This window comes from Octopus sinensis, linkage group LG14, assembly GCF_006345805.1.
Source record: "Octopus sinensis linkage group LG14, ASM634580v1, whole genome shotgun sequence".
NCBI classification, from domain to species: domain Eukaryota; kingdom Metazoa; phylum Mollusca; class Cephalopoda; order Octopoda; family Octopodidae; genus Octopus; species Octopus sinensis.
The window spans coordinates 38,387,475-38,413,461 of NC_043010.1; the positions used below are offsets into that span (position 1 = coordinate 38,387,475).

Genomic DNA, 25,987 nt, shown 5'->3' on the forward strand with positions numbered 1-25,987 from the left:
TCCGCCAATCTCTGGGGTTAATATCATATTTAATATATCTTTAATGCGCGTATAATATTTTGTCCGTGCCGTAAGAAGGCTGGCCATGAAATCGGCTGACACGAATACTTGACCTCGAGATGGGATTAAATACCCACTTTCTCTTCTCCATTCTCTCTCTCACTGTACATGTGTGTGTATGTGTGTGTGCCTGTATGGACTCTTAACCCCCTTTTTAATGATATATATATATACACATATGTATGTATGTATGTATGTATGTATGTATGTATGTATACAGTAGAACCTCGGTTTTCGAACAATTCTGATCACGAATAAATCGTACTTTATCTCCTGTCTTTCTCATATTCATTTAATACAGTAGTACCTCGATTAACACACTCACCGGTAAAATTTCCACTTATTCCTTATTTTTATTTTCCTAAAATTTTCGTTGCGTCTTGCAACCTTTTCAATAGTCTTGGCTCTAAGTGGTAATTGTACCGGTGAGAGTGTTAAATTATAAGACACAAAAAGAAAATGACTCTCCCCAGACAAAAGAGAATATGCTTCAACACACGAACTCATAAAGAATCTTGCAAACCAAATCCAAAAACGAAATATATATATATATATAAAGCACGATTTATTCGAGATCAGAGCTGTTTGAAAACCGAGGTACTACTGTATATATATCTCCTTCTCAGTATGTGTTTATACATAGATATGTATATATGAGTAAATATATTTCTTGCGCTCCCCCTCACCTCTCTCTCTCTCTCTCTCTCTTCTCTCTCTGTATAAAATATATATATCCCCCTCTCTCTCTACCACACTACCACCAATGCCACTATCACTTAATACCACCTCCATTCATGCCATCTGCACCAACTGCGTCATCTAGCTAATGAGGGTAATGAGAGATAAGCAACCAAATCTCCTTCAAAGCACACCAAATCGCTTTTAAGAAAGAAAGAAAGAAAGAAAGAAACATTGGATGATAACGCCATCCTAGATACGCTAACTCTGAATAAATCAGATAGGGTGGTCACCTGCGGAACACTTTTGATAATAGGCTTGTTGAATATGGACGACCGTAGACTTATAAACAACAACAATAATAATGGTCTCAAATTTTGGCACAAGGCCAGCAATTTGGGGGAAGGGGTGAGGCGATTACATCGATTCCTGTGTTCAACAAGTGCTTATTTTATCGACCCTGAAAGAATGAAGGGCAAAGCCGACCTCGATGGACTTTGAACTCAGAACGAAAAGACAGACGAAATACTCCAGTTCTATATTTTAGAGATGAGGAATTATGTACAATATTTACATTGAGCGCGGGCTACTAACCCCAAGATTCCGAGTTCGATTCCAAGCAGTGACCTGAACACTAATAATAATAATAATAAGAAGAAGAAGAAGAAGAAGAAGAAGAAGAAGAAAAGAAGAAGAAGAAGAAGAAGAAGAAGAAGAAAAAGAAGAAGAAGAAGAAGAAGATCGAAAAATACCTTAGGAATGAGAACCCAGGTTCGAAATTTCCCGAAGACACCTGAAGAAAGCTGGAAGGTATATCAACTGAAACGTTGTATTAACAACAAACAAGATAGGACAAATATCCGTTGAATGTAAATAATGTAAATAATGTAGACGAAATACTATGAAAGATTCTGCCAGCTCGCCGTTTTAACAACTACAAGAGCTATAAAGGCGGCGAGCAGGCAGAATCCTTAACACGCCGGGCGAAATGCTTAGCGGTATTTCGTCTGCCGTTACGTTCTGAGTTCAAATTCTGCCGAGGTCGACTTTGTCTTTCATCCTTTCGGAGTCGATAAATTAAGTGCCAGTTACGCACTGGGGTCGATGTAATCGACTTAATCCGTTTGTCTGTCCTTGTTTGCCCTCTCTGCGTTTAGCCCCTTGTGGTTAGTAAAGAAATAGGTATTTCGTCTGCCGCTACGTTCTGAGTTCAAATTCCGTGGAGGTCGACTTTGTCTTTCATCCTTTCGGGGTCGATTAAGTAAGTGCTAGTTACTCATTGGGGTCGATGCAATCGACTTAATCCCTTTGTCTGTCCTTGTTTGTCCCCTCCATGTTTAGCTTCCTGTGGACAATAAAGAAATATATAATATTACGGCTACCAACACCGCCGGTCAGTGACTGACCATTGAGTACTATTCTTGATGGCAAAGGATTCGTTATTGCTTAGTCAAGACGTGAGTCTGTGCCCATGTCTCTCTACAGGGCCTCCGAGAATCTTGGAGGGGATGAAGTTATCCAGAACAGGAGGTCAAGTGGCATGCATGCAATTGAGGGGAACTCTGCTAAAAGCGCCCAGGGACCAGGAGATAGAGCTAAACAGGTGACGGATTAAGATTACTACCCAAACAGGATTACTTGAACTCCCAGCGCAAAGGGCCAAACTTTTTAACATCATAACGATTTTTGGTGGTAATTTATTTATCGATACAATGCGGCGAGCAGCAGAAACGTTAGTACGCTGGACGAAATGCTTTCGTCTGTCTTTGCGTTCTGACTTCAAATTCCGCCGAGGTTGACTTTGCTTTTCATCCTTTCAAGGTCGATAAATTAAGTACCAGTTGCGTACTGGAGTCGTTCTAATCGACTGGCCCCCTCCCGAAAAATTTCGGGCCTTGTGCCTAGAGTAGAAAAGAATTTATTTATCGATACCGGAAGGATAAAAGACAAATTCGTACTTAGCTGGATTTGAACTCAGAATTCAATCACCTTCAAATCCTGGAGGAACGTGTAGTGGAGAGTTTGGCTTGTTATCTGATTTCCTCGCATAAGGCCGACTGATGGTACTATTGAATCTAAGACAAAATATATACTATAAGAATTGTTAGGCGGGTACTCTAACGATTCTGCCAACTGGCCGCATACTTAACCACACAACAAAAATAAAACTGTTTTTTTTTTTCCACACTGTTAATAGTTGCGCCTTGCTTCCTTCAGACAGTCGACTTCAAATTCTCAGTCGGGGATTCAACAATAAAAAAGCGATAAAATAATTTTTATTATATGAAACTTATCTTCATTTCACGAAGGGACTGAGAAGAATGGCTTGACGCCATTGCTTTTAATTTAACACCGAAGTAAACCAGCCCTAGTGTTCTCGATCCAACCACGGGGCCTGTTACATGGTCGTTCGGCATGCGAGAAATAGCTACGAAATCTTCAAATTACATTCTATTGTCTAATAAACAAAGGACACGCTGGATAAGGCGGTCACGGGTTCCCCACGCTTGAGAAAAAGACGAGATTGTCACGACTGGGACGCCCATCACCATAGATCTGCTTGATCTCTGTTGAGTGACTGCGAAGATGCTTTTGATAATCAGCCAGCTCAGTCAGGGCTGATCTCATTTAAACCACCACCACAACAATTTGGTCTTCTTTCACACAACAATGCTAAAAAGAATTATATTGCTTTGCAGCTCGAGCCAAAGGCCACAAATTTTAGACCTTAGGTTGATACCAAACAACAAGGCATTCGTCCAGCGTACTGTTGATCCAACCAATTCTCTCTCTCTCTCTCTATATATATATATATATATATATATAGTAATAATAGTAATAATTGCTCACTTTAGCGAAATTCATATTTTTCAAATACTAACAGTATCGCCCGGCGTTGCTCTGGTTTGTTTCGACCTTTTAGAATTGGAATTTTTGAAAAGTAAAAATTTTGCATTATGTAGCTTGTTATTCTCTTTAAGTGAACATTTTTCTGGTTGAAATACACCGAAAAATGGCGACACAGCAATCAAAAAATCGTAAAAAATAGGGATTTTCATAGAAATAAAGCACCTTTTTGATGTAAATAATTTTTGGTCTTAACATGGTCCGATATGAATTTTTTCTTCTACGGAAGGAAGAGCAAGCGTTCTTCTATCATAATCTCAATTTTGGTCAACTTGCACCGCAGGGTCTGGGAGGAGATAGTGTTAGTTGAAGGCTACCAAACCTGCCATACACAGACAACTTCAGCTTTATATAGAGAGAGATGTCCGCCGTACTGTTTTCCCGCCATTGCAACCAGTCAGAAAACTAACTGCCCTTCTTTTCCAAAAGAAGTGACCGGGAGCGTTTTACTCGGCCGAGAACCGTACACTGTAATTCCATAAGTCAATCATCTTCAAATCCTGGAGGAACGTGTAGTGGAGAGTTTGGCTTGTTATCTGATTTCCTCGCATAAGGCCGACTGATGGTACTATTGAATCCATAGAGTTTATTTCTATTCAGCAAACCTCCTTAGTAGCACTGCTAGATCAAGTGTCTTCACGAATTAACCATAATCCTCGATGACTTCAGAGTCTCCGGATGAACATACTAAATACATCTTTGTCGACAAAATTCACCAACCTGTCGGACGTCACTCTTTATCCAATGTTAATCCTCTTTAGAATGCGATGGTGAATGTTCCGCTGGCCACATTGCCTACCTGCTGGGTTGTGAACGCCTGACAATAATTTCAGATAACCCAACGCCCGTCCTCGATGTTCACATCATTTGGGTTAGATTGCAGCTCAGTCGAAGAAACGACGAGTTGTGGAAAGACGAATTTAACATTTGCTCATTTGGTTTAATATATTATGGACGTAAGACAATCAGTGGTGGAGATGGGGAAAAGTGAATTTCTAAAGACCCGCCCACCATTTATAATAGTTCATACTTTAGTCCTAAATCAGCCCAGATACTCTTACTCTTTACTCTTTTACTTGTTTCAGTCATTTGACTGTGGCCATGCTGGAGCACCGCCTTTAGTCGAGCAAATCGACCCCGGGACTTATTCTTTGTAAGCCCAGTACTTATTCTATCGGTATCTTTTGCCGAACCGCTAAGTGACGGGGACATAAACACACCAGCATCGGTTGTCAAGCAATGCTAGGGGACAAACACAGACACACAAACACACACATACATATATATACATATATACGACAGGCTTCTTTCAGTTTCCGTCTACCAAATCCACTCACAAGGCTTTGGTCGGCCCGGGGCTATAGCAGAAGACACTTGCCCAAGATGCCACGCAGTGGGACGGAACCCGGAACCATGTGGTTGGTTAGCAAGCTACTTACCACACAGCCACTCCTGCGCCTAGATAGATTAATTATTTGATCAAAGACATTTAGCCGTGAACGTTCTATCATTTCAGAATTACAGGGAATCCGGCAACACGTTATCGAATGTGTCGTTTTAAAAGAGAAAAGAATATGATTTGAGGGAGCTCGATTACTCGTGTCAGTGCAAATCCAATCCCGCAGGAAGAAACGAATTGAAACGAATATAAAAAGTGAATGCGTGCTTACAAATTTCTTTTCCTCTGCAGATGATCGTGGCAAGCACGTGAAACTTTAGATTTAATGCCTGGGATGATTTTAATAAGCTATTAATTTTATATCTCCCAAAATAAACTGTGTTACTCTCGAGCGCATATATATATATATATATATATATATATATATATATATATATTATATATATATATATATATATATATATTATATATATATATACATACACACACACAATTCCGTCCTCTGATAATTGTATATATATATATATATATATATATATATATATATACATATATATATATATATATATGTATATATATGCATATGTATGTATGTATGCATGTATGTATGCATTGCATGCATGTATACATAATGATATAATTATGAACTCATCACAAAATCACGTGTTACTGAATGAAAACAACGACAGCAATAATAACACCAACATTATCATTAGCAACATCATCGTAATCATTACCATCATCGTAGTTGTCGTCGTCTTCATCATCAGCAGGAGCAGCAGCAGCAGCATCATTGCCGTCATAAGAATAACAACCTCAAAATCATCCTTTATCCTTACAGAAAATCAAACCAAAACAAACAAACAAACGAAACAGATACAAAAAAAAAGAGGCAGAAACTATTAAGATGATAAAGTTACTAACCACTATAATTAATACTTGCTCAAGGTTTAAGTAAATAAGTACATCATGTCAGTAAACAAGTCACAAGCAACTTATAGTGACTAATACAGACTACGAACCACACACACATATACACACACACACACACACGTGCACATACACGTGTACGTACACATACACACGCACACACATACGTGTATATACATAGCTACCTTCACAATTACACAAATGCCACCATCATTGCTATGCCACATGCAACACGCAACAATACTAAGATAACCGTAGGACTACCTAGGCATACTATCATTGCCGTTATTAAAGAAAAAAAAAGGCGACAAGATGACGAAGTCTTTAGTTTATAACACTGGAAAATATGCTTTTGTGGTATTCGTTTCAACACTTTATGTTCTGGGTTAAAATTCTTGCCCGCGCGGTCACTAGAATTTAGTGACCTCCTCAATTGGTATAATCATTTAACCATTTAACTCTTCCAGAAACTCCGTTAATGAGCTGTTAATTCTCTATACAACTAAAACTCGGCAACATTAGTCCTAAACCAGGACTGCCATGTTATGTTGGCAAACAATCTTTACTACAAAGTACTGTTGCTGAATATCTCACGTTGTGAGATTTTAAAATAGTAATTTTCTAACTAAAACTCAGTTCTTGACAATTTAAGATCTTATCCTGTTGTCTTTCATGTTAAAATACACCCTAATATTAAAATACACCCTGCTGAGACCCCCTTCGGTCATGACTGACCATGGGATTGAACCTAGAAAGTTACCCTCCCAGGCAAAAGTCCGGGCAAGGTTGTTTATGGAAGACCAGCAGTCGCCCATGCATACCGGTCTCCCCTCTCCACGCCACCAGTGTTATCCAAGGGAAAGGCAAAGGGGCCGATACAGCTTGGCACCTGTGACGTCGCAACTCATTTCTACTGCTGAGTGAATTGGAGCAATGTGAAATAAATTGTCTTGCTCAAGAATACAACACGCAGCCCGGTCTGAGATTCGAACTCACACTTTCAAGATCGTTAGCTCGACGCTTTAACCATTGAGCCATGCGCCTTCACGGAAACATACACCCTAATACACCGAATATACTCGAAACACACCCTATTAAAATACATCCTAATACACCTAATATTTCTTTTTCCTAAGGTGGCGAGCTGGCAGAATCGTTAGCACGCCGAGCTAAAGCTTAACAGAATTTCCTCTGTCTTCTGAGGTCGACTTTTTTCTTTCATCTTTTCGAGATCGATAAAATAGGTACCATTTGGGCCTTGAGTTCAATGTAACCGACTCACCTCCCCCACCGAACTTGCTGTCCTTGAACCAAAATTTTAAACCAATATTCCTTTTCCTCAAAACTCATTTTCGTTTTCATCGTGGCTACCACGGACACGACATTATTAAAAACACCAAAATTTCGAGTCTTAGATTTATCGCATCTCATTTTTTATGATCTTCTCTGTCTTGGAAGAACCCAGCCAACGTAGCCTTACATGTGATGCCTTCATCCTGGTTGTTTTTACCGCCTTTGACCATTCGATCAAATTGCATCAAATTGGCTTTTAATCTTTGTGGAACATTCTTTTCGGCTGAATGATCCAACCTAATCAATACCTTACGCCACCCTCGGTACTGTCTGCATGGATATAAATACAGATATTTGTATTAGTTGTGTATAAATGGTGGTGGGAGGGAATTTATTCCATTATTCCAGTGGTTAGGCTTACAATCGTGCAGTTGTGATTTTGACTCTCGGACCAAGCTGAGTGTTATGTTCTTGAGCAAGACATTTTATTTCACGTTGCTCCAGTACATTCAGCTGTAGAAATGAGTTGCGACGTCAGTGGTGCCAAGCTGTATCAGCCCCTTTGCTTTCCCTTGGATAACATCGGTGGCGTGGAGAGGGGAGACTGATCTGCATGGTCTTCTTTAGGAGCAATCCCATGGTCATTCGTGACCGAAGGTGATCTTTACTCTTCGTGTGTGTGTGTGTATGACCTTTTACGTCTTAGAATAACCCACTCAATACTTCTTTATGTTCTGGGTCCAAATTCTCATTCGAGGGGTATCTTAGTCATGCAGGCTACATGACAATATCACTAGTAATGGTGCCACGAACAAAATGCATAGATAGGTAGATAGATAGATATATAAATAGATAGATAGATAGATAGATAGATAGACAGACAGACAGACAGACAGACAGACAGACAGACAGATAGATAGATAGATAGATAGATAGATAGATAGATAGATAGATAGATAGATAGATAGATAGATGGCAACTGGATAGTGCTTCTGATAATAAAAGACAGTATGGTCACGGCTGGAATGCGTTTGATCTTAGGTTTCTTCGGTCAGAACTGACCAGGGATTAAGCAATTATATCTACTATTACTGTCTTCATATCAGTACTAATTGCTCCCGCCACCTTCGTACCACCAAGACAGCTGCTATACTACCATTATCTCGACTATAACGCTACTACATACTCTCAGGTACATACACCTGTACATGCTTATGACCACATACACACACACATACACACACTAATGCTTACACGCACGTATACAGATACACAGATAGATGCCACTCTTGTCTGTTTTAACGCCACTGTGTCACCTTTTACTGTTTTATCGCCTTAGTTCATCCCACCTGTTCCTCACCTTCGCCTTCATCCTGCACCACCTTCCATCCCATTCAGCTGTCTCGCCTCCTCACACATTTCTTTCTTCACCACCACTAACACTATCTTCTTCATCATCCCCCCCTCTCCTTCCACAACCAAGTTCTCGGTCCTCCTCTACCCCTCACCATCTCCGCCACCGTAGTATAAGCTCATCACCTGAGCCGGTAAGTTAATTATAGAGGTAGCTATTTGTTTGGAGAGAGAGAGAGAGAGAGAGAGAGAGAGAGGAGGGGTAAGAGTTAGCCAGAGGGAGATGGAGAGATGGGTGAGCGATAGAGGGAGGGAGAATGCGAAAGAAAAGACAGAGATACAGTGGGAGGGTGACATCAGCTTACTTGACTAAGCTAAGTGTCAAAATGTCCGGCTTTTCTTCTCGAGTATAGTGGAAAGCTGAAATTAATCTCTGCTTGCAGTGATGAGCTGTACCTGGCCACAGGACTTGTTTACAGCTACGTGATCTGAGCCAATGAGAGAAAAGTGTGGAAGGAAGTTGTAGAAAATAGAGCAAGTGCGAGTGATAGAGAAGTAGAAGACAATGCTGAAAGTATAAGGATGTTGTTGTGGTGGTGGTGGTGGTGTGGTGGTGGTGGTGGTGGTGGTGGTGGTGGTGATATGGTGACTGAAAACGGAGGTAGAATTGTGTGGTACAATGTTTGGGGTAAATTGACTAATGTTGGTACTCCGTCGGTTACGACAACGAGTGTTCCAGTTGATCTGATCAGCGTAACAACCTGCTCGTGAAATTAACGTGCAAGTGGCTGAGCACTCCACAGACACGTGTACCCTTAACGTAGTTCTCGGGGAGATTCACAAAGTGTGATAAGGCTGTACAGGTACAGCAGAAACAGAAAGAGAAAGTTGTGGGGAAAGAGTATAGCAGGGTTCACTACCATCCCCTGTTGAGCCTCGTGGAGCTTTAGGTATTTTTGCTCAATAAACACTCACAACGCCCGGTCAGGGAATCGAAACCGCGATCCTACAACCGCGAGTCCGCAGCCCAAACCACTGGGTCATTGCACCTCCACAAATTGACTGATGTAGTACTATGATTAATGTAGGTAAATTGGTGTGGTACCATACCTTGGGTAGCCAGATTGGTGAGGTACAACGTCTGAAGTTAGGTAGAGTGGTGCGAGACTGTGTTTGGAGTAGATAAATTGCTGAGTTACCATTTCTGAGGTACGTAGATTGGTATGGTACTATATTGGGGGGGGGGGTGCATAGAGTGGTTGCAGCTTTGCTGAAAGAATAGTGTTGTTATTAATGGCGGACGTGGCATAGAAGAGATTATATGCTTTTCATACGCTTTTCATCGTCCCGAATTTTCTATTTTGTTGTCTCCGGGGAGTCGTGGTGGAAACTATTATTGGAACAGCAATAGGAATGCTCCTCCTGTGACCCCTTCGAATCACACCAGATTATGCAGCGTGGGCTTTCCTAAGACGAGAGAGAGAGAGAGAGAGAAAGAGGAGGAAAGGAGAGAAAGGGATAGGAGGGATGTTGAAGAAATTGAAAATTTGACTTCGGCGAAATTTGATCTTAAGGTGCAAGGGATCAAATACAACGAATAATGACTGCCCGATGAAGCCAAATACCTGACAAAAATTTGTGGTGAGAGCAAACGAGGGACGCTGAAAGAAAAGTACAAGAAACAAGAGCGCTTAAAGGGCGCAAAACTCTGCCAAAGCAACACCAACATCCTCTCAACGATTAGCCGGAGATGGTTTTTAAAATGAGAATATCTGGAAAAAAAACTCGACTGCTCTCACAATCGAGAATACTATAAATGAACTAAAATGAACCCGATCGCTCTCAAAAAAAAAAACGTTTAAAAAACGGGAAAAATAATCCAGAATCCTTGTCCGGCACCGGATCGATCCCAAAAATCTAATCAGTTTGTGCCAGTCACGAAGCCAAACATCCCTCAAAGTTTCATCCGAATCCATCCAGCGGTTCTTGAGATATCTTGTCCATGGACAAACAAGCAAACAAACACGACTGGAAACAATACCTCCGCCTTCGCGAAGGCGGAGGTAAATATTGATATTTATTTTTTTCTTAGATTTCGTGACTCAAGTCAGTGACTGCTTCTGAGGTTGAACAATAATCCCTCTACCTAATGCCGTCATTTAATCCAGGATCAACATAGATCCTAGGCCAACCTTGATCGAATAGAACTATTGATCAAAAGGCATTCGGCCAATTGTAAACACCCACGTCCGATTAAGGTTATTTAGAAGCTACATTATTAAACAACTAGCTGACCCCGTTTCGTCAAAAATGAAGGCTAATTGTTGTATTTTATATATAAATATGGATGGTAAGTCAAATTAATACATTTCTCAATGTTATCTCGTTTTTTTCTTTTGAGATGTGACATCGATCATCGTTTGTTACTGAAAGAACGCTGGTTCACACATACAAATAGTCACGTACTTCCCTTGTTCAAGCACAGACATACACACATATACTCACACGGAGTTGAAACGCTGTTGATTTTCGTTTTCAGCATTGAATGCTCACCATCCCACTTCCTTTGCACACACAGACACACACACACACATACACACACACTTCACATACCTCTCTTTTACATACTCACAGAGTTGAAACGTTCCCACTATCAATTTGCCACCACCCCTTCCTTTCTCATTCATAAGTTGTGACGGAGAATAACACAGGAGTATTATTATAGAAGATGTGTACTTCATATTTCTATCTTTTAATGATGCAATTTCAGGGAGATTTTGCTGCTGCTATTTCTAGCAAGTTGAACGACTACGTAGAGGCTCCCTAATCGACACGAGAATATGCATACAGACTTAAATACGTAAATGCATACATGCATTCATACACACGCGCACACACACACACACACACACACACACACACACACACACACATACACACACACACGCACATACGCGTACACATACATACATACATACATACATACATACATACATACATACATACATACATACATATATACATACACATATACATACATGCATGCATAATAAAAGGATCAAAGGTCGTTCCTGAAACAGTTTCATATGGTTTCCCAAATTCTGGAACGTATATATTTCCTCCTGGAGAGGGCGCCAGTCCTTCGCAGGATTGCTCATTATTACCAGCTGAATAGACTGGCGCAACGTGTAAGGAAATGTTTGGTTCAAGAACACCAAAGCATCATATATATAGGAGTGGCTGTGTAGTAAGTAGCTTGCTTACCAACCACATGGTTCCGAGTTCAGTCCCACTGCGTAGCACCTCGGCCAAGTATCTTCTACTATATATATATATCACGTGATGTGAAGACGCATGGCTCAGTGGTTAGAGTGTCGAGCTTACGATTGTGAGGTTGTGAGTTCGAATCCCGGACCGGGCTGCGTGTTGTGTTCTTGAACAAGACACTTTATTTCACGTTGCTCCAGTTCACTCAGCTGTAGAAATGAGTTGCGACGTCACAGGTGCCAAGCTATATCAGCCTTTGTCTTTCCCTTGGATAACATTGGTGGCGTGGAGAGGGGAGACCGGTATGCATGGGCGACTGCTGGTCTTCCATAAAACAACCTTGCCCGGACTTGTGCCTGGGAGGGTAACTTTCTAGGTGCAATTCCACGGTCAGTCATGACTGAAGGGGGTCTCAAAAATATATCACGTGATTACGTGATCGCCTACACTATCGGATATCGTTATACCTCGCTGGCCACATTCTGCACAGTGAGACTCAACCTGAAACCATGTGAACTTCTTACTAATGCAGCCATGTCTGTTATACAAACACACACACACACAGCCCTTCGAAAATAAGGAACATTGACAGGGAATATTCGGGAACATTTTTGCCAAAATATCTGTCAAATACTGCGATTAAAAAAAATAAGAAAATAAAAGAAAACGCAAAAAAAATTAAAAAGCATGCATATTGTTTGTTTAAATTGAAAATATTGTCAAAAACCTCATTTAAATTCTCGAAATTCATTCCGTTAATTCGTATGTTCAAAATTATGCCAAACTAAAGTTCAACATTTGACATACTTTTCTTATTTTCATTAAATTTTTCACTCTCTCTCTCTCTCTCTTTCTCTCTCGATCGCCCACTCTCTCCCTCCCTCTCTTCCTCTCTCCTATTGTTTTCTAAATGTCAACACGGAAGCTTTGTCAATTAAAACTCTTGGTCTGTTGACTACACTTGAGGTAAAAAGGGCAACACAAAACAACACGTGGACAATACACAACACATCGTGTAATAACAAAGCTTGAGATAAAATTAAAGCAAGTTACATGGCGGTTTTTAAGCCTTTCGCTGTGACATTTTAAACAGTCCTGACTATATCTTTGTATTCTCTTCGTACACTGAAAAAAAATGTAGGAGAGTATCCTGACATGTTTCACGGTTCGTTCTGGTGTATTTTACGGGCATGAGACATTTGCTAATAGCCGTTTGGCCCCACCTATTTCGACGCTGACTTACTTGACATCAGATGTTTTAATATTTCTCTCATTCTCTTCTTCTCTACCTCACTCACTCTCTCTCTTCCCCTCTCTCTTTCTCTCTCCATCTCTCTCTCTCTCTCTTTCTGTCTATGTGTATAAATATATTTCTCTATGTATATGAAGAAAGGGACACTGTTTATGTGAATAGCGTTCAATTAATAAAATATCTCTGTAATAAATTATCATTTGTGTGTGTGTGCGTGTGGATGTACTAGTATGCATGTGTGTATTTGAAAGTGCTATATATATGTGTGCGTATATAGTGAGGGAAATGTGACCGGCGATGTTTATCTGCAAATGCTTCAGAACTGGCTAATGGATGAGCTCATTACAAAGGAACATGAAAACTTCATTTTTCAACAAGACTGGGCTCCACCTCACTAGCTGCGAGGGAGATGGACCGGGCGTGCTGGTGATGAAGACACTGTAACCTTTTGATAGGGTCCAAGGTTATGGTTCATCACAATTCTGTACTGTAAATTCGTGATATAAAGAAAAAGTTTAAGAAAATACAAATACAGAATGTATTAGATTGACGTTCGGGAAATGGAGAAAATGGAAAGAAATGTCTTTTTCTTTTCTAGTATTTACTTTTCCGAAAGATAGGATAGACAAAGGGAGAAAAGACGGAAGAAGGAAAACGGTGAAATAGAGACACTGGTGAAGATGCAGGAGGAAAGATTAGAGATCAGCCCCGTTGGTAAGGCAGAGCGTGATGCAATGTGAGACGGTAGGTTAGTGAAGATTTGGTAGATCGCTTTGATTTAAAAAATATCAACAACAGTATCAAGTAAGGTCCGGGAAGATACTAATCCAGGTAGAGTTCCAAGGGTGATTGCAGTGGTGAGCTAATCCTAGAGAAGGTGAGATTGTAAGAAGGATGGATCAAACTGAAGTGGCTATGGTGTATATACCATACATGATGCACAAAATACAATTGATTTCAGTGGTGTTGAGTAACTTTACAATATGTAATGTTCCCAGGTTGTCTTATATGGTTCTTTACTCACCAGATGGCGTACGATATACAGTCTGCAGCGAAGCTGAACACAAGATTTGATTAAATTGTATTTAAATGCCTTATCTACTCGGCGGTTTCATTTCTCTTAGAATTTTTGTAGAAATTTAGAGGCTACGAATGAAGGTTGATGTTGCTACGAGAGCGACCGATATACAAGAAGCAACAACCAAACCTACTTCAACTCAAACCTTGCTGTCTTAAAAAGGAACGGATACGCTGGACAGTGTAGCCCTTAATATATAAGAATATATATATATGAATCGTTAAAACGCCGAGGGAAAATGCTTAACGGAAGTTCTGAGTTCAAATGTCGCCGGGGTCGACTTTGCTTCTCATCCTTTTGGAGTCGATAAAATAAATACCAACTGGACTCTGGGAGGCGATATAATCGGCTCATTCACTGCCCAAAATTGCTGGCCTTGTGCCAAAATTTGAAACCATTACATAATAACTGAAATAAAAGGTGGTATGGTCGTGACTGGAATGCTTTAATTCTGCTCATTCAGAGACCACATGGATAAATAACAACAACAACGAGAGGCGTGATATAAGTGAGATCGGTAGAGTTTATATGAATCATCGAAACAAGGAAAGACGGGGTTTGCTGAAAAGATTAGCCGAAGAAGAGAAGTGAAACGAACGAGGGAGGACGGGATTTAGAGAACATGAAATACAAAGTTGAGAAAGTATGCATCAGACTATAAGACCATATGATGTAACTCTGTCATGTATATAACACGTGATCGGAATTATCTTAAAGCGGTTCTGGATAAAGAAATCCCATTTATTAACCCTTGGTCTCTCTGATGGAACAAACCTGCAATCAAAAACTTTCCTATCACGATTATCCAATCTTTATTTTTACACATCTGTCTAGAACTTCATTATCTAATATGGTCTTTTTTTTTTTCATTTTCCTTTTTAGAATAGCACGGAGTGGTTTGAGAAATATTTGTCTGCTATTTCTAGCATGTTGAGAGCCACTCATTGACTCCTGCAGAAATTAAAGGTCCATAAGGCGGCGAGCTGGCAGAATCGTTAGCACGCCGGGCGAAATGCCTAGCGGTATTTCATCTGCCGTTACGTTCCGAGTTCGAATTCCGCCGAGGTCGACTTTGCCTTTCATCCTTTCGGGGTCGATTAAATACGTACCAGTTACGCACTGGGGTTGATATGATCGACTTAATCCGTTTGTCTGTCCTTGTTTGTCCCTTCTGTGCTTAGCTCCTTGTGGGTAGTAAAGAAATAGGTATTTCGTCTGCCGTTGCGTTCTGAGTTCAAATTCAGCCAAAGTCGACTTTGCCTTTCATCCTTTCGAGGTCGATAAATTAAGTACCAGTTACGCACTGGGGTCGATATAATCGACTTAATCCGTTTGACTGTCCTTGTTTGTCCTCTCTATGTTTAGCCCCTTGTGGGCAATAAAGAAATGAGAAACGTTAGCACGCCGGGCTAAATGCTTAGGGTATTTCGTCTATTTTTATGTTCTGAGTTCAAATACCGCCGGGGTCAACTTTGCCTTCCATCCTTTCGGAGCGATTAAATAAGTACCAGTTACGCACTGGGATCGATATAATCGACTTAATCCATTTGTCTTTCCTTGTTTGTCCCCTCTTTGTGTAGCCCCTTGTGGGTAGTAAAGATATAGGTATTTCGTCTGTTTTTACGTTCTGAGTTCAAATTCTGCTGAGGTCGACTTTGCCTTTCATCCTTTCGGGGTCGATAAATTACCAACTGGACTCTGGGGGTGATATAATCGTACGTTGCGTACTGGGGTCGATCTAATCCACTGGCCCCCTCCCCCAAAATTTCGAGCCTTGTGCCTAGACTAGAAAAGAATATAATAAACAATTTGTATAGAATTCTAAAATAATATTATAAATTCATAGCGTCCCTCAATCCACTGCCATCCTCCCAACGCCTCCTTTTTCTCTACTGCCCCCTTAGGCACCAGCGCTCACCTGGATCATCTCAACCGGCACCGGGGCGGCGGGGGCGGGCAGTAGCGCCCACTTTGGGAACCTATGTCTTACCTGGAATTAGGCACAATTTTCAGTGAACTTTACAACTTGGTATTATCCGTTGTAATTATCACCAAGTCTTCTGCATAGAGGAGATATTTTGCAATTTGTTTGTTTAGTTTACAGTTTGGAGTACCTTTACTCTCGAGAAATTTTGTAAAAAGTGTTGTTGCATTCGACTCCAGCAAAGTATTTGAACGTGCCTGGTGCACAAATCTCCTAGCAAATATTTCTGCCAATAGGTTTCATCGCCCTTTGTCCCTTAAATCGGTGGCTTCTGTTAGATTGCAACATCAACGGTGTATGTTGATACAACTTTTTCTAACCTACATTCCATCATCTCCAGTGTATAGCTCCCTCTCACGATACTTCTCTCTCTCTCTCTCTCGTTTCTCTCTCTCTCTTTCTCTCTCTCTCTGCCCCACACTCTATCACCTTCAGTTGCAGCTATCTCCTTCTCCGCGCTCTCTCCGACCCATATTTTTTCAACTCCATTTGCAGCTGTCTCTCCCCACCACTCTCTCTCTCTCTCTCTGCTTCTCTCTTTCTGACCCACGGTGTACCAGGAGATTCAGTCCCTCCACCTCACCATCTTCCTTCTATGCATCAATGACCCTCTTATCGTCATCTCCAACAACGACTATTCCTATTCAAATGATGCGTTATTCCTCTCCAGTCTTCCGCAACCGGGTGTCTCCACATGCAACACCGCACACCAATTTTACACTGACTCTCTGAACTGACACCTCGAAAACATTCTCCAATAAGACCATCTCAATCTTTGTTTCAGTCAAGAACACAAACACAATCCCCTACGCATATTCTTTTCTATTCTATTTATTCATCACGAAAAGATGAAAGGCAAATGAATGGCCCCAACGTGATTCGAAGCCAGAAAGCTGAAACCTAGAATCAAAAGCCGCAAGGCATTTTATCCAGGGCTCTCACATTTCCGCCAATTCAACGCCTACAAATCCAATACAAAGAAACGAAAATAATGTTTTATGAAGTGAAGTTATATCGGTAACGAAAACAAATTCATCTTAAAAGAAGCAAGGAAGAGAACTCACAAATTTCATGTGACTAAAATTTAAATAGTAAATAAAATGATATACAAGGTACTTTAATAAGTCTGTTCTTCACTGCTCTAGTGGCAAGCCCAGACAAATTACGACTTCTCAGCGAAGAATAGTCAGTACATAGAGCTAACAGTGCAGATAATAACTTCGAAAGTATATATTATAGTTTTGGTGTAACAACGATTCATTGATCTCACAGCTGAAAATAATGACGTTAAAAATTCCCCACGGGTGCTTTCTGCATTAGAAATACATAGTTAAGTCCTTTTTGTATATGCATGTGCTTCATGAGATTACTCAAGGTTAGAATATTTTATCTTCGAAATTTCACACTTAGAAATTGAAACTAAACTGAATTATTTTCGCCAGCGTGCTTGCTTTGATATGCCAACCCGAATACGCTGTGTACTCACTCTTTACTCTTTACTCTTTTACCTGTTTCAGTCATTTGACTGTGGCCATGCTGGAGCACCGCCTTTAGTCGAGCAAATCGGCCCCAGGACTTATTCTTTGTAAGCCTAGTACTTATTCTATCGGTCTCTTTTGCCGAACCGCTAAGTTACGGGGACGTAAACACACCAGCATCGGTTGTCAAGCGATGTTGGGGGGACGTAAATGCACTACCATCGGTTGACAAGCGATTTTGGGGGAACAAACACAGACACACAAACACGCACACAGGCACACATATACACACATATACATACATACATATATATATATATATCTATATATATATATATATATATATATATAGGGAGAATTCACGAAAAAAACAAAAGACGAAAACAGGTGGTGTAGAAAACAAACAGATGTATTAGTATAACGCTCAGGAATTGAAAAAGTCTTTAACGCTTCGAGCCTACGCTCTTCCACAGAAAGGAACACAAAAAAAAAACAAGGAGAGAAAAAAATGTGTGTGGCTACCGATCTATCATGGCGACGAGCTTCTTTCAGTTTCCGTCTACCAAATCCACTCACAAGGCTTTGGTCGGCCCGAGGCTATAGTAGAAGACACTTGCACAAGGTGCCACGCAGTGGGACTGATCTCAGAACCATGTGGTTGGTAAACAAGCTACTTACCTCACAGCCACTCCTGCGTGTTATGGGTACTTAATTTTGAAATAAAAAGCATATTTACAGAGGTGAGTCATCGCATTTTTTTTCATTTTTTTCTAGCGAAACAAAGGTGTGCCACCATCCTTAAAAATGATGGACATTACCGTCCAACACACTCTACGTCTGAGAGAACAAAAGACGGAGGTTAGGGTGATGGTTTTTTGTTCTTCTTTGTATCATAGTCTACCAGAACAGTTGAGTGGGGCTAATTAATACCCACACACACACACACACACACACGTTTGATATGTGTGTGTGTGTGTGTGTGTGTGTGTGTGTGTGTGTGTGTGTGTGTGTTTAATGTTGACTGCCAGGTAAAAAAAATGAGTGCTCGATACCATAGAAAGGATTAATAATTTGTTTTTGGTCGAGTCAGTCTGATACTATTTTGAGTTTTGTTTGTGGAAGCACACGGTCTTCAGGCAAGTTATGCTTGAAGATCTTGTGCACCCAAAAGAGAAACACAGAGTAATAAGAAACTGACTCGATCAAGGTAAAATATTTACACACACACACACACACACACATGTATGTGTGTATATATATATATATATATATACATATATATATATATATATATGTGTGTGTGTGTACACACGCATTTTTCTCTCTCTGTTTTTTTCTTCATTCTCTCTATTTTTTTCCACTTATTCCATTCTGCTGAAGAGCGTCGGCTCGAAAAGTAAAAGACTTTTCCATTCTTCCCGTGTGTTAAACGAATACACCTGTTTGTTGTTCCTACACCTGTCTTCGTCTTTTGTCTTTCTGTTAATTTGAACTGTGTGTGTGTGTGTGTGTGTGTGTGTGTGTGTGTGTGTGTGTGTGTGTGTGTGTGTGTGTGTGTGTGTGTGTGTGTGTAAATCCCAAATTATATTTATAATATATTATAATATATATGATATGTTATATGACTGGAGAAACGGTTCGTGATTGCACGACCTCTTAGTAATAGCAACTAAATTTCTTTCCTATCATACCCTTTCATCGTAAAAAAAAATGACAGAGTGGACTCCTTTGATAATGAGTTTGGTCGATCAGGATTGACCTGCGATTAATTATCACATTGCCATCAACGGCAGCAATAATAACCATGAAAACAACAGCAACAACATATGGTTTTAAATTTTGACACAAAGCTAACAACTTTAAGAGGAAGGGAGCAGTCGGTGAGATCGACACCAGTACTTCACCGGTACTTTATTATATCGATCCCGAAAGAATGACTGGCAAAATCGACCTCGGTGGAATGTGAACGCAGAACGTAAAAAACCGGCAGAAATGCCGCTAAGCATTTTGTCTGACGTGCTTAAAGATCCTGCTAGCTTCAGAAGTTGTAGGACTATCAAAGCATTTAACAAGACGCAGGAGTGGCTGTGTGGTAAGTAGCTTGCTTACCAACCATGTGGTTCCAGGTTCAGTCCCACTACGTAGCACCTTGGGCAAGTGTCTTCTACTATAGCCTCGGGACGACCAAAGCTTTGTGATTGGATTTGGTAGGCGGAAACTGAAAGAAGCCCGTCGTACATATATATATATATATATATATATATTATATATTATATATATATATATATATATTTAATAATTACTGGTATCTTTATATATTAATATATCTTATATGTAAAGCATAATATGTTATACATGTATGTATATTCTTGTAACTGTCATTTTAGTAAATAAATAAATACGTTGACATAATATAATGTCTAATAGTTGATGAACTACCTATTGATCCCCTCCATTTTCCTATTGCTATATATATATATGCATGTGTGTATATGTTTGTGTGTGTGTGCGTGTCCCCAACATCGCTTGACAACCGATGATCGTGTGCTTACGTCCCCGTAACATAGCGGTTCGGCAAAAGAGGCCGATTAAATAAGTACAAAACTTACAATGAATAAGTCCTGCGTGCTCCAGCACGGCCGCAGTCAAAATGACTGAAACAAGTAAAAGAGAAGAAATTTTGGAAGTTTGAAAGATAACGCAGTAAATATTCGTGGAAAAAGAAACTGGTTTATCATAGATTGTAGTTTGTTTTTAATTACATACTATTTCGTCAAGTCGGTGGTTGCTGAAAACAAACATTGATAATCAAATAATGAATTCATAGGCACACGCACATATACTCATACACACGCCGCATGCATACATACACATATGCATACACACACACATGCCACTGCGCGCGCGCGCGCGCGTGTGTGTGTGTGTGTGTGTCTGTCTGTCTGTGTCTGCGCGTGTGTGTTGGCTGGGACATTAAGTTTCGCCTGACGTCTTATTCAGTCAGACTGTTGGTTTTCGTTAACATGTTTTGAAATAGCATGAAATTTACATTAGCACGCACACACACACACTCACACACACACACACACACACACACACACGAACGAGGCTTACAAAGACAATAATTAATTAAAATAAAATACTCATTATCTCAAGAAGAAGCGTAAGTTTAACTATTTATTTAGTGAACACTTAGCAGAGTAAATCTTGTTCCGACCCTTGCCGATCCACACACACACACTCTCTCTCTCTCTCTCTCTCCTCTCTCTCTCTCTCTCTCTCTCTCTCTCTCTTCTCTCTCTCTAAATCTCTCTCTAAATGTCTCTCTCTCTCTAAATCTCACGCACAGAATAAATTTTAGTGAGTCTAAAATAATTTTTAGCCAATTGAAACTATGCAAGTGCATCACGAAAATGGCCGAGGTACTGAATAATTTATCTTCGAATATTCACACTGTAAATGAAAACTAAGCAATTATTATTAATAATTATGACCACACCTGGTTTCTCTCACAAGCGGTCGGAATGCGTTTTATTTATATGTTTTCAGTTTGAAATGAAAAGGATATTAACAGTGATAGGCGCAGGAGTGTCTGTGTGGTAAGTAGCTTGCTAACCAACCACATGGTTCCGGGTTCAGTCCCACTGTGTGGCATCTTGGGCAAGTGTCTTCTGCTATAGCCCCGGGCCGACCAATGACTTGTGAGTGGATTTGGTAGACGGAAACTGAAAGAAGCCTGTCGTATATATGTATGTATATATATATGTGTGTTTGTGTGTCTGTGTTTGTCCCCCTAGCATTGCTTGACAACCGATGCTGGTGTGTTTACGTTCCCGTCACTTAGCGGTTCAGCAAAAGAGACCGATAGAATAAGTACTGGGCTTACAAAGAATAAGTCCCGGGGTCGATTTGCTCGACTAAAGGCGGTGCTCCAGCATGGCCGCAGTCAAATGACTGAAACAAGTAAAAGAGTAAAGAGTCAGTCAGATACGCTTATTTTTAGTGAAGCTAAGATGTGCCACTAAAAATGTGTCACTAAAAATGTGCCACCGTCTAACGTACACTATGTTTCAGAAAACAATAGACGGGATGGATTTTTTACGCATGCTAACCACTGGTATTTATTATTAATTTAATAATTTTTACCCTGTTAGATATATAAATATCTTCGGTTAGATAGGCGTAGGAGTGGCTGTGTGGTAAGTTGCTTGCTTACCAACCACATGGTTCCGGGTTCAGTCCCACTGCGTAGCACCTTGGGCAAGTGTCTTCTACTATAGCCTCGGGCTGACCAAAGCTTTGTGAGTGGATTTGGTTGACGGAAACTGAAAGAAGCCCGTCGTATGTATCTTTATATGTATATATATATATATATATATATATATATATATATAATATACATATATATATATATAGAGAGAGAGAGATAGTAAGTGCAACAAAAAGGAATTCCTACATTTTACAAGTTGATAAATGTTCCTATAACAAACGCACATGCATCTTACTTTTATTTTTTGTATTTTTTTTTACTTGTTTCAGTCATTAGACTGCGGCCATGCTGGAGCACTGCCTTTAGTCGAGCAAATCGACCCCAGGACTTATTCTTTGGAAGCCTAGTACATATTCTATCGGTCCTTTTCCGAACCGATTAGTTACGAGGACGTAAACACACTACCATCGGTTGTCAAGCGATGTTGGGGGGGGGGGACAAACACAGGCACACAAACATATACATACGCATACATATATACGACGAGCTTCTCTCAGTTTCCGTCTACCAAATCCATTCACAAGGCTTTGGTCGGCCTGAGGCTATAAGTAGAAGACACTTGCCCAAGGTGCCACGCAGTGGGAATGAACCCGGAACCATGAACGCATAAAACTGAAGTGACTTGTTTCAGTCACTGGACTGCGGCCATGCTGTGGTACTGCTTTGAAGGGTTTTAATGGAACGAATCGACGCCAGAACTTATTTTCTGTAAAGCCTGGTACTCTCTTTCTAAACCGCTAAATTACAGGGGCGTAAACAAACCAGCGCCAGTTGTCAAGTGGTTGTGGGGAACAAACACAAAGACAAAGGTATACGCAGATAGATATTTACACACAAACATACATGCATATGTATGTATATAAGTATGTATGTATGTATGTATTTAGGTATGTATGTATTTATGTATGTATGTATGTATGTATGTATGTATGTATGTATGTATGTATGTATTTATGTATGTATTTATGTATGTATGTATTTATGTATGTATGTATGTATGTATGTATGTACGCTGACGGGTTTCTTTCAGCTTGCGTCCGCCAAACCCACTCACGATCATTGGTCACTCTGATGCTTTAGTAGAAGGCACTTGTCCAAGATGTCACAGAGAGGGGCTGAAACCAGAACCATGTAGAACAAACTCCTCACCACACGTGAGTGTGCGCGCACACATGCACATATACATACATACATACCTGTAATTATCGGGGCCCTGGGATATGTAACACACTGCCTAAATACCTATCTTGAGAGGTTAGGCTTCTCAAAACTAGAAAGGAGAAAGCTAATTCGAAGTCTACAGATCCAATCCATCACTGGAACTGTAAAAATCTGTAAAACTTTCCAGAAGTTTATCATTTAAGTATATATGAGCAGGTCTATGCATGCAACTATATGCATGAGAAGACATACATAAAACAAAACATACAAATTTGCATGTATATATTCATACATACATACAATATATACACACGCATACACATACATACACACATGTATATATGTATGTGTATATATATATATATATATATATATATAGATATATATATATATATATATTATATATATAATATGTGTGTGTGTGTGTGTGTGTGTGTGTGTGTGTGGTGTGTGTGTGTTAGCACATCTATGTATGTATGTATGTATGTATAGATAAAACACATATACACACACATGTATATTAACGCACGCGCGCAAGCACACGTGATCAGAAATACCTGTCGTCACTGAACTCAAGTAAAAGAATGTTGTCGCCATGTCGGCGACTGTTTTATTCATATTCTGTTGGAAAGGGACAACTTTAGAGAATATAAAAAAACAAAAACAAACAAAAGAAACAGTTTTTTTTAAGAGCCTGAAATTTCATGCATATTCCTGTCTGTTAATGCGAGAGCATCTGTGAACACAGTGTGTGTGTGTGTGTGTGTGTGTGTGTGTGTGTGTGTGTGTGTGTTGTGTGTGGTGTGTGTGTGTGTGCTGTAGCAAGATATATATATATAAATGTTATATATATATATATATATATTATATATATATATATATATATATATTATATATATATATATATATATATATATATATGTATGTATGCATATATAAAGCTTTACATACAAACACAGTTATGTGTGTATGCGCGCGCGCATGTTAGTGTATGTTCCCGTACATTTTGCAGATTCATACAAGTGTTATTTAATTTATTTACACACACACACACACACATACATGCGTACACACATATACATGCGTACACACATATACATATGCATACATATATACATAAATATATATATATATACTTTGATAGGTTTCGGCCATTATTGGCCCAGGCCATGTCTAACTTAATAGCACCATATACATATATATGTGTATATGTATATGTATATATATATATATATATATACATATATGTGTATGTTTCTATCCATGTGTACCTATATACTTATACACACACACACATATATATATACACTTATATAATACATGTGTATATATATCTTATGTATGTAGGTATGTATGCATATATATATACACACACACATATGCATAGATATATCTTTATGCATATATGTATGTATATATAGATAAATAAAGTATATATATACATACATACATACATACATATATATATATATATATATATATATATACATGCATGTATGTATCTATGCATGTGTACAGACATACATGCATGCATGTATACATGAATGTATGGTTGGTTGTGATTGTTTATAAATTCGTGTTTGTATGTGTACATGTATGTGTACATGTGTACATGAGTATGTGTATATATGCATGTATCCTTATACGCCTGCATGCAAACATGCATGGTTGTTTTTATGCAACAGGCAATAACAACATTAATAAATAAATAGATAAATAAATATATATATATACAACTTACCAAATCTCTTCTGTCAGTCTCGTAGCTATATACATATACACACATATAAATGCGTATATATATGTATTAAAGATGTATATTATTTATCTATATTTATATGTATGTATATATATGTATTTATATTATGTCCGTTGCCGAATAAGCTCTATAGACCAGACGTTAAAAGTTTCAGTCTAACCTCTGTCACTCTGTCTAGTTATTGAAATTGTGTGCATGGTCACACGTGTGTATGTGTGTGTGTGTGGTGTTTGTGTGTGTGAGTGTTTGTGTGTTTGTAAACACCTTTTCTATGTTCGTAAGTGCTGTGTATTGTCATACGTGTGCGTATGTGTGTGTGTGTGTGGGTGTGTGTGTGTGTATGCATGTGGTCATACGTATATGTAAATGGAAAAGCCAGTCTTATATGAATGTATGCGTGTGGAAGGCGATGCGTGTGTGTGTATGTGTGTGTGCGTGTGTGTATTTAGTTTCTGTGTATATGCATGTATGTGGTGGTGGTGGTGGTGGTGGGAAGAGTGGGCTTAATTCTCTCCTCCCGCACCTCACTCGGTAATTAATGGAATCTCCCGACTGCCTTCTACGGTAATAATACTACCTCCAGCCTTCACCATGTTAACCTGTCCACACTTCGCCCTCTCTTTCTTCCCGTCCTCCTCGTCTCTCTCTCTCTTTCTTTCTTCTCCCCCTCTCTCTATTCATATAATACATTCATGTATGTATGTGTGTATGTCTGTGTGTGTATGTGTGTGTATATTCATGTATATGCATATTATCTGTCTGTATGTTCTTTTTATCTAGCCATCAAGCTATCGCCCTTTCTGTATCTTTGCCGATCTTTTTACTAGCCTAGAAGACCGCTTATTAAACTTTTTTCATTCGTGACCCCATTTTTCATCACGTGATTTTTTCACGACCCCCCCCCAGGTATTAAATATACGGCAATCTTTCGTCTCTAGTAGACCTTTCCGTCGATTTCCGTAAAAAATTTTTTTTTTTTTTTTACATATGGGCTTGCGGGAACTTTTGAAGTAATGAGAGCGAAAGAGACTAAGAGAAACCGATTGTATGACGAGGGAAGTTCTTTTGAAGTTACCGTGCATGTGAAGCATTGATGTACATGTGTGCGTGTGTGTGTG

General features: G+C 39.5%; 1 protein-coding gene across 1 annotated transcript in view; it reads right to left on the reverse strand.

The window, feature by feature from the left end:
* Positions 1-25,063, reverse strand: part of LOC115219073 (multiple epidermal growth factor-like domains protein 10) — a 103,398-nt gene extending 78,335 nt beyond the window's left edge. Inside the window, exon 1 of the mRNA XM_029789135.2 lies at positions 24,852-25,063. Within this exon, the coding sequence (XP_029644995.1) occupies positions 24,852-24,896 (45 nt within the window). The 5' untranslated portion in view covers positions 24,897-25,063. The remainder of the gene's footprint in view (positions 1-24,851) is intronic.
* Between the last annotated feature and the right edge of the window lie 924 nt (positions 25,064-25,987).